The sequence below is a fragment of the Triticum dicoccoides genome, chromosome 5A (assembly GCF_002162155.2).
Source record: "Triticum dicoccoides isolate Atlit2015 ecotype Zavitan chromosome 5A, WEW_v2.0, whole genome shotgun sequence".
NCBI lineage: Eukaryota > Viridiplantae > Streptophyta > Magnoliopsida > Poales > Poaceae > Triticum > Triticum dicoccoides.
This window is the reverse complement of record NC_041388.1, coordinates 615801237-615811814: the sequence shown is the minus strand read 5'-3', so window position 1 is coordinate 615811814 and position 10578 is coordinate 615801237. Positions and strand designations below refer to the sequence as shown.

The following is a 10578-nucleotide window of genomic DNA, read 5'->3' as shown; positions in this document are numbered from 1 at the left end:
GAAGTCCTTCTCATCACAAAATTGTAGAACGACTCTCTACGATCTTTTGTAGCGGCGCCGTGTGTTGGGATCATCTTTGTCACAACTGATCCGCGGCTCATTGGTAAGACTCGATGTTGCGCAGCCTGCCCCGTCAAGTTCAATCCTTGGATCGAGCATGCAACGGTGTATCACATTAAGGCGACAAGGGAAAACCTTCTTCCCTTCGATCTCCGCCTTCGTCCGCCGCTCTAGCGGCCGGTGACTGCGAGGGTATTCTTGTACATCGGCTTAGATAGGTAGGATTTTTGTTCTCACAAGGGAGACACTCGGACGGATGGCGGCGCTTCTTTTTTGAGTCAGTCTTCCGGGCTCCAATCATTCTCAAGTTCGTCCGTCGGGACGGATTAGACAGAGCTTCGGAGTAGATTCCTACCAGCTCCTCGGTTAGGGTTTCTTGTCATGCGCACGCAACGATAAGATTTGGTGCCAGGTTCTTCAGATTTATTCAAGGATTTAATGGCGACGACTGCGGCTCCCAAATGATGGTCCATAGGGGCACGTGCACGAAGACTTCTCGGCCGTCATCGACAAGTTCAAGCCGGCTCCGGTCTGAGAGTGGCAACAACGATGTGTCGGCGGCTCGTTCTAGCGGTGACAATGGCCATTCGGTTGTCCATAGACCTCGATTTAATTTTTACAGTTTTGTTAAAGCACATCTAGATGTGCTCTAAGTATTGCACATCTAAGTCATATGTCATTGATTTAATGCTAAGATTCATGCAAGCATTTTATTTTGTCTTTTTTCATTTTTCTTTCTAGTTAATTGAGTCACTTAGATGTGCAAATAACTCTAGGGCATCTAGATGTACCCTAGACAGACCCTATTTTTTTTTTATGTTTAGGGTGCTTTGTACATCCGATGAATCTCTGTAATAGATCTGGTATTTTCGCAAAAAAAACCGGTGTATCGCATTCACACATTTTGTGTGTTTAGTGATAATAAAACGCTTGTCTCATGATCCATGAGGTATACTAGGATAAATTCTAGATTTACCCGTGCGGAAATGATTACGAAGGGCTATTTGGTTGGTTGAAACAAGACATTGTCCAGCAATAACATTTTTATTGGTTTACTAGTGTTTTTAAATTAACCAAACACCATCAATTTTTGCACTACTAACTATGGTGAACCTTTATACTCCCTCCGTCTAGGTGTGTAAATCATCTTATGTTGTGCACCTTGATCAAGGCGGATAAAAAAACAAAAAATCTTAATGTTTTTTTGCTAATTAATAACATTGCATGCAATAAACTATCTACTGCATGTCATGTTTGGTAGCACGCCTACATCTCTTATTGGTTGATATGTCACAAAACAAGAAACGAGAAGGGAGTTAATGTACCGTGCCTAAGTGTTTTAGGATTATTTGGTTTTTGTAAGGTGACTTACACACCTAATTAACCAACGATTAAATAAGTGGTGGCGATGTACGACCGGATGCGTCCCGTGGAAAACGGAACCGAAACCCCCGCCAATCAGAACGGGCACCACTCAGTGGACTGTTTCCCTCCCGTCTACATCTCGCCGGAGGCGGGCCCCGCCGGCGTCCGCTGCCACCATCCCATCCCGGCCGCCAGCCCCGTCCGTCGCCACCTACCTGGCGACGCGCCGGCGATCCGTTCGCCCCCCGGGCTACCCACCCTCCCGGTATTATCCTCATACGCTTTCTCCCCGGCCGCGGCGGTCGCTGTCTCCCGCATTAACCCCGCGAGTTCACTCCCTTCCTTCTCCGTCGCCATCGCCTCCCGTCTTCCGCCTATCCCCTCTATCCTCTTCCTCCCCAAGTCACCAGTCCAATAATGGCGGCCCCTGTCTCCTGTACGACCGGGTAGTTCGTTCGTTAGTGCCGGTTAGTGCCTACCTGGACGCCGGAGCAGCCGCGAATTAGCGCTAGGCTGTGGTGTTCGTGCGCAGGAAGTCAGCCGATTAAACCGCCATCGGCGACACAGGCGCGGTGGCCATGGAGACGATCCAGGCGGCGAGCCATCCGATCACCAAGGTATGCGTGCCTCTAGTCTTGTGCCGTCCATGTCGATGCTCTGTTTTTTCTGTCCATGCGTGCTTGCTCGTTCCACACATAAGGTGGCGAGGATTCGGACACTTTCATTTCTTCCAAGAACCGGATATAATCATTATGAAATGTGTTCTTTTCTCGCATATCGAGGTCAGGTGTTTCCTCTGTTCTGAATCAATCAAACATCTGTGTACGCTCCATTTCGTCAGTTTTTCTTATATAAACATGAATCATGCCAGGGATTTCTGTTTTTAGTTTCTCTCCACGGGAACTGAATTTGAACTTGGAATTTTGAGCAAGTATTTGACGAATTAGCAACTGTCTTCCACTGTTTAGTTATCAGTTTTCTGTTGTGTCCAGTGATCTGGTGCTTTGGACCAAACAATTTTAAAGTTTCCATACAGTTTGAGCAGTGTTTCAATTTTCACCCACTCTGCCTTGGGGCCGCAGTCATAATCTAACATCGTCGTGCTACTCCTGAAATATGCGACAATTAGTTATCAGTTTTCTCTTGTGTCCAGTGAGCATATTCTCAAACAACCGTGTCCAACGATTGGCTGTTGGTAAGTTCAACAGAACTAACAGAGTGCTATATTCTCCTCTTTGAAACAAAGAATTATGTGTGATCCGTACCATTTGTTTACATATGTGAATGTAATGCTGAAAACAAATTATGCTAGTATATTCATTTATCGGTTTTTTCAATTTTACTTCCAGTGAAGGTAAAATCATCATTCTTATGCTCAAGTTTAAGACTATTCCTCCGTCAGCTAGTTTAATTTAATTCGAAGATTAAAATTTGTGTCAAACTGTTAACCTTCCCATCTGATGCTAAACTAAATCTAAAAATCCGTTTGCAGGTGTTTAGTGAAAGAATGACCTCTCTGCCCAACAGACCAACCGTTCCAGACGGCTGGTCTGTAACATCCGAAGATTCACTGACGCCAAGGTTGTCCTTCAAGTCCAACTCCAGCACTGAGAGCTACTTCGAAGGGTCTGGAAGATCGCTGTCACGATCAAATCGACACATTTGCGCCCCAAATGCAGAGACCAACTACTTGGAGTACTTAGATATGATGAAACTGGAAGTAGATACACATCTGGATAAGCTCAAGGGGGATGTAACAGGTCTGGAAAACTACGCTTTACCGGATACTGGCTACATAGTCAGCACACACCTGGGCATGTCCCTTGATGTGATGCTAATCGAGATAGATGAAAGGTTCAACGCACTGAAGCTGCTGCTGGCCGTCGTGTTCCGGCAAGCTAGGGACATGCCTGGCCTGACCAACCCGTTGGTTACTGATCTTCAGTGGGAGCATGAGTTGCAACTGGAAATCATCGGCATTACGGTCGCAGAATGCATTGCTGGCTTGCAGGAGGAGCTAGAGAGGAAGTTGTATGAGCAAATTTCTGTCACAAACATCATGAGTAAGAATTGGCAGGAAGCAGTATCTCAGTTTGCCGCGATGCGTGAGGACCTGGGTGCTCTTTCTAAGCTGCTGTTGCCTTCAGTACCAGAATCACACATTTCTCACAGTAAGCAAGAAAGTTCAGGTAGCAAGAGCAATAAGTGGAAGTATTTATTTGGAAAGAAAACAAAGGAGGATCATGCTTCACCCCGCACCGAGGAAAGGAAGAGTTTTAGGAAACAGAAATCCATGGTTATCTCGGAAAAATCTGACTTCCGCCATTTGAATGCTATGACCAGGGAAGAAACAATAAGCTACTTTAAGTCTGAAATAAGCAAATTGAAGAGGGCGCATGAACTGGCCTTGCAAGAAAAGACAGAGGAGCTCTTCAAATTGAAACGAGAGAAGGGGTCTCTTGCTCTTCAGAATGATGTGGAATTTGAACCTTTAAGAAAGAAAATCCCACAGATCATCGCTAGAATGGACCAAATCATGTCCAAGAATATAAAGGCACCCGCACTTCACACGACTCATGATGAACTCGATGAAGGCTGCAGACTGGCAAGCAAAATTGATTCCTTATACTATGATAATCAGCATCTTAGAGGTTTGCTTGCAGATAATATGAAGGATGTTAAGGAATTATCATCTCAGCTGTCTGAAGCCAGCAGAGACATGTCTCTTCAGTTATCTTCAGAAGAAGAGCTCTTGAGGCAAATTGAGAAAAGCAGAGAAGAGCAGGAGGACCTCCGAATCGAAGGTGATGTGAGGGATGGGCTATACCGCACTGTTACAAGAAGTTTACTTGATGATTCTATGGATGACATGCATGAAGCTGCACTGAGCTTTGATGCAAAACTGTCTTCACTTGAAGCTGTGATCTCTGAGAAGGAGAAGGCCCTGTGTCTGTCGAATGAAGAAAACCGGAAGTTGAAGGAGAAGCTAGCAGCGCTAGAGAAAGAGCGTTTGTTCCAAGAGCACCAGGAAGATCCGGAAGTCATCAAGCAAGAGAGTGCTGAAATGATTCTGCGTGACATCGAGGTGGAGCCTAACAACACATCACCAGGAAGATCACATGAGGCTCCCAAGCAAGATGTGCAGTGTGATGAACTTCTCAAACTGAACGGTTCAGTTATGGATTACGATGGTGCTCTCACTAAGAACGGGCAAGAAAAGCAATTGGAGTGCATTTTGGTATCTATCATGAAGTTGTCAAAGGAGTTTGTGGAGATTGAGCAAAAATTGTCAACGGAAAAAACTGAAAACAGGTCAGTCCATCTTGCATTTAAAATGCAGATCCAATCTAACATATTTAACTATTTTTTATCACATTCTCATGAATGTTTCATAAATTGCTTGCGAAGACTACAGACTGAGCATTACCAAATCCTGATCATGGCAGCAACTTCCGGAGAAATGTCTTTATAATACACCCCATTATAACTTGATGTGGTTATTATTTATTTATTTCAGATCAGAGGATTTGACTGATCATTGCAGTCACATGGTCAAACAAGCCGTGGTTCTAACAAAAGTAGGCCTCTGGTACAAACAAATGCTTGAAACAAGGCGCTCTGAGCTCCAAAAGGCTGAAGCCAAGGTATTCCTTGTTTACACTGTCTATCTCCTGGGTTATATTTTCAGACACTGTATTTTCTTCTTCCTATACAGTAGCATTTGTGGAGTATTTCTTGTTTACAGATTAAGTCATAGACATGCATAGCAATGAAAGGTTCATTCATTTTATTAAACTTGTAATGCTTGCAATAACTTCCGATATATCATTATGAACTCATTATTGCTTACGTGATTCAGGTTGTCATTTTGGGCGACAAGGTTAATACGCATTTGAGCCTTCTCGAAAAGATATATGTGACTCTTGATCACTACTCTCCTACATTGCAAAAATACCCGGGGGTAAGTACGGCAAGTCCATGTCGCAGGTGTTGATTGTTCTTATCTCTGTCGTAAGTTACTGCCTGGGTGCTTACCCTTTTGACAGCATGTTGGAAATTTTTGGCATTCCTAGAAGTTATTCATATGCCTGCATGTGTTGATATGCAACAGTCAGAACAGCTGAATTTTAACATGCGTGCTTCGTATGCAGTTGCTGGATGCTTTCTTGAAGACATGCAAGCTTGTCGCAGGTTTGAGAAGTCGACATGATGAAGATGAAACAGCATAGATGAGTGCAGCTTGGTGAGACAACCCTCACTAGAAAGATGTAGGTAAAACTCACAAGTAGTAAAAACTTCAGAACAATGACTAGTGCAAGCCTTTGCTGTCTGTAGCATTTCTTTTGAAAATCATCAAAACCTTACTGCCATTTTTTCTTTAAAAAGGGTTACATCCTGGTTTCGACATTTGTAGTAGTTTCGTACATTGTTCCTTGTGGAATATTATAGTGTATTGTTGTTGACTACTGAATAACTATGGCGTTGTTATGGACAATGCAGGGATTTGGATTTGCTTGAGCCTGGCTTAGGACCCAGAAGATGCTAGGTAGATGCAGCTGATGCATGGGCTCATGTGCTTAATCATGTGACTCCAGATGTAGATGAGGTGTATATCAAGAGCAGTGCTTGAGACTTGATTTTTCATATGCCTGTATAATTCAGACTTTCAGAGCGATTGAACCGGCGCTTGACTTCTGATCTGCAGTTATATATGGTATATATAGGTCCAGATAAGCACCTTGATGTGGATCATGGATGGTTACAGGTTGGGAACGTAGAGCTGTTTATTGTGCACATGGCGCTCATAATCATTTATAATTATTGGCCTCGTTGGGTAATGGTTGGGTTGGATTATGTGAAATTTCTGCTTTCCATGGTGAGGGTAAAGAATAACAGACACTTCTTTTACAAGCTCTTACATACAACTACACCAGCAACATGCAACTCATAGTGAGTGTGTGCATTATAGTCGGTTCAAAATCCAAGATTGCTAAGGGTAACAATTTCGGAAATTTTGACATACTATATTAAGTCTTGCCTATAACACCTTTTGTTATGTTTGTGGAAGTTTGTCTCTCTTTTTCCTGTTGTAAATTAGGCACTTTGAAAATAATCTTCGTAAAACTTCAGAAATGTTAAGTCTTGCATTGCATTTTTTTCTAGAAAAGGAGGAGGACCCCCGGCCTCTGCATCTGGGCGATGCATACGGCCACTTTATTAATTATTCTCACAAGACCTTAAAAAGTCATACAACAGTAAGACTAAAGCCACCGTCTAAGCAACAACTGTCGCTACTCCTACCCAAATGACGAAGGGGCGCTGATAGTCTGGGCCCAATACCAAACAGACATCGTAGCCAAACCTAAACATCTAAGACCTAAGGTCCCAACCAGGACGTCTGCCGGGTATGGGGCACCTATCAGTCTGGCACACTCCTCAACCAGGACGCCTGCCGGGTATGAGGCCGCCGCAGCCACCTGTCACCAATCCATCTTCAGTGTTGTACTGCTGTACCACCTTGCCCGGCCTCTCTGCTATCGACGCCACCACGACGCCTGATAACGTCACCCTCCTACGCAAGTCCCTCGCCGCACATCGGGCGCCGAGTCTCCACTGCGCCACGCCGCCGAGAAACGCCACCATTAATGTGCAGGATGGAACACCGCTCCACCAATTATTCCGTCCACTGGTCCCTTGAGCCCGTGTACACCTCCAAGAATGACGCCACAAGAGGGAAACGACACAATAATGTCGCCGTCATCCGATCTACTGATCTAGGGTTTCCCCCGGAGGTAGCAGATAGTGGCCTGGAACTTCTCAACAGCGATGCCTTCAACAAGGAAGCGACACCGAATAGTGCCGCCATCGCCGGCCTCGGCAGCAGCCGCGAGCAGGTCTTCACCCAGATCTGTTCCAATGGCCTCCATCAAGCGTCTTGTGCACGGATCGTCCACCACCGCGGCCGCCGCGTCGCCCGTCGTGAGTCCACCGCCGCCGACTCATCCTCCGCCATCCGAGGCCGCCGCCCCGGGATCCAGCCCTCGCTGGCCGCCGGAACGAAGCCACCGAGCGCCATCGAGGGACTCTGTGGATGCCTATGTGGCTCAAGTTAGAGGGTGGGGAGGGGGGGCTATGGCCCTCGGGACTCGATGTGGTCACCCTTTTTTGCGCAGGATATAGCCGGACCCTCAGGACGATGGCATCCACGACACAATGCCATGATAGTTCATCCTAATGTTGAGACTGTCACCTGGGAAGAAAGCACCTGAAGCTAGCAGCGCTAGAGAAAGAGCATTTGTTCCAAGAGCACCAGGAAGATCCGGAAGTCATCAAGCAAGAGAGTGCTGAAATGATTCTGCGTGACATCGAGGTAGATCCTAACAACACATCACCAGGAAGATCACATGAGACTCCCAAGCAAGTCTGCAGTATAATGAACTTCTCAAACTGAACGGTTCAGTTATGGATTACGATGGTGCTCTCACTAAGAACGGGCAAGAAAAGCAATTGGAGTGCATTTTGGTATCTATATGAAGTTGTGAAAGGAGTTTGTGGAGATTGAGCAAAAATTGTCAACGGAAAAAACTGAAAACAGGTTAGTCCACCTTGCATTTAAAATGCAGATCCAATCTACATATTTAACTATTTTTTATCTTATTCTCATGAATGTGTCATAAATTGCTTGCGAAGACTACAGACTGGGCATTGCCAAATCCTGATCATGGCAGCAACTTCGGGAGAAACGTCTTTTTAACACACCCCATTATAACTTGATGTGGTTATTATTTATTTATTTCAGATCAGAGGATTTGACTGATCATTGCAGTCACATGGTCAAACAAGCCGTGGTTCTAACAAAAGTAGGCCTCTAGTACAAACAAATGCTTGAAACAAGGCGCTCTGAGCTCCAAAAGGCTGAAGCCAAGGTATTCCTTGTTTACACTGTCTATCTCCTGGGTTACATTTTCAGACACTGTATTTTCTTCTTCCTATACAGTAGCATTTGTGCAGTATTCCTTGTTTACAGATTAAGTCATATACATGCATAGCAATGAAAGGTTCATTCATTTTATTAAACTTGTAGTGCTTGCAATAACTTGCGATATATCAATGAACTCATTATTCCTTACGTGATTCAGGTTGTCATTTTGGGCGACAAAGTTAATACGCATTTGAGCCTTCTCGAAAAGATATATGTAACTCTTGATCACTACTCTCCTACATTGCAAAAATACACAGGGGTAAGTACTGCAAGTCCATATCGCAGGTGTGAGGTGTCGATTGTTCTTATCTCTACGTAAGTTGCTGTCTGGGTGCTTAACCTTTTGACAGCATGTTGGAAATTTTTGGCATTCCTAGAAGTTATTCATATGCCTGCATGTGTTGATATGCAACAGTCAGAACAGCTGAATTTTAACATGCGTACTTCGTATGCAGTTGCTGGATGCTTTCTTGAAGACATGCAAGCTTGTTGCAGGTTTGAGAAGTCGACATGATGAAGACGAAATAGCATAGATGAGTGCAGCTAGGTGAGACAACCCTCACTAGAAAGATGTAGGTAAAACTCACAAGTAGTAAAAACTTCAGAACAATGACTAGTGCAAGCCTTTGCTGTCTGTAGCATTTCTTTTGAAAATCATCAAAACCTTACTGCCATTTTTTCTTAAGAAAGGGTTACATCCTGGTTTCGACATTTGTAATAGTTTCGTCCATTGTTCCTTGTGGAACATTGTTGTTGACTATTGAATAACTATGGCGTTGTTATGGACAATGCAGGGATTTGGATTTGCTTGAGCCTGGCTTAGGACCCCGAAGAAGATATGATGCTAGGTAGATGCAGCTGATGCATGGGCTCGCGTTCTTAATCATGTGACTCTTCAGATGTAGATGAGATGTACTAGTATATCAGGAGCACTGCATGAGACTTGATTTTCCATATGCCTGTATATTATTCTGAGCGATTGAACCAGCGATTGACTTCTGATCTGCAGTTGTATATAGTATATATAGGTCCAGATAAGCACCTTGATGTGGATCATGGGTGGTTACAGGTTGGGAATGTAGTGCTGTTTATTGTGCACATGGTGCTCATAATCATTTAGAATTATTGGCCCCGTTGGGTAATGGTTAGGTCGGATTATGTGAAATTTCTGCTTTCCATGGTGAGGGTAACAATCTTGGAAATTTTGGTTGTGTCATGGTGAGTATGTGCATTATAGCCTGTTTGGTTGTGTCATAATCCAAGATCGCGGATCCTAAAAAAAAAATCCAAGATTGCGAAGGGTAACAATTTCAGAAATTTTGGCATGCTATATTAAGTCTTGCCTATAGCACCTTTTGTTATGTTGAAGGGACTTCGTCTCTCTTTTTCCTGTTGTAAATTAGGCACTTCGAAAATAAGCTTTGGAACAACTTAAGAAATGTTAAGTCTTGCATATAGTGCATTTTGTTATGTTGCGGGAGTATTGAGTATGGCTAGTAGGGCATTCACCAAAGAGAGACTAGCAAACTAACTAAACAGGAAAACCCTAAACTAGCCGCCAGTAATCAGATTGATCTGTTTGTACGTGCTGCACACTACTGCAAATTGAGCATTTTTTTCTAGATATGTAATTTAATTTATATTTACTAGCCTTGTACTCGTAACAAAGAGATAATAATGTGGTGATTGATATGCACAATTATTATGTTCTTTTTGTGTGTGTGTGTGATGAGGGTGGGGAGCTATGGCCCTCGGGGCCCAATGCTGACCCACAAAGCAATACCATGCTAATTCATTGTATGTTGAGACAGTGTCACCTGAGCACAATGCATCAACATTATCTCGTGAGTATGAATTTCAATGGTTCAGCAAGCTCAAGGATACGAGCCAAGGTGGTGTCGCAAATACGTGTGAACCATGGATCGTGAATCTCAAGGATTGAGGTGCAGAAGATAGAGGCACAACTGGTGATTGCTTTAATGTGGATATATGTCTTGATATGATGGCAAATCAGTGGCGGAATGGAGGTATAAATTGGATGTTCAGCGAATGGTATGACTTTATTATTTTATATGTTGTGTTGCTAGCCATCAAATGTGGGTTATGCGGATGCCTGTGTGGCTCAAGTGGAGTTGGGGTGGTGGGTTTGCTCCCACCTGGCTCAAGTTAGA

At 44.0% G+C, this 10578-nt stretch overlaps 1 protein-coding gene across 6 annotated transcripts; it reads left to right on the top strand.

Annotated features, from left to right (window-relative positions):
- The first annotated feature begins 1567 nt into the window (after positions 1–1567).
- LOC119303427 (WPP domain-associated protein-like) lies at positions 1568–9566 on the top strand. 6 transcript variants are annotated; one of them, XM_037580554.1, is made up of 6 exons: positions 1568–2042; positions 2918–4737; positions 4943–5069; positions 5285–5386; positions 5577–5668; positions 9202–9566. In XM_037580554.1, the coding sequence occupies exons 1-5, from the start codon at positions 2004–2006 to the stop codon at positions 5652–5654; spliced, it is 2166 nt and encodes a 721-aa protein (XP_037436451.1). In that variant the 5' UTR covers positions 1568–2003; the 3' UTR covers positions 5655–5668; positions 9202–9566. The 6 variants fall into 6 exon arrangements, with proteins under 6 accessions (XP_037436451.1, XP_037436449.1, XP_037436448.1 ...); XM_037580552.1 differs by having other exon boundaries at positions 1569–2042; positions 5577–5697; XM_037580551.1 differs by having other exon boundaries at positions 1569–2042; positions 5577–5693; positions 9202–9565.
- The last annotated feature ends 1012 nt before the right edge of the window (positions 9567–10578 follow it).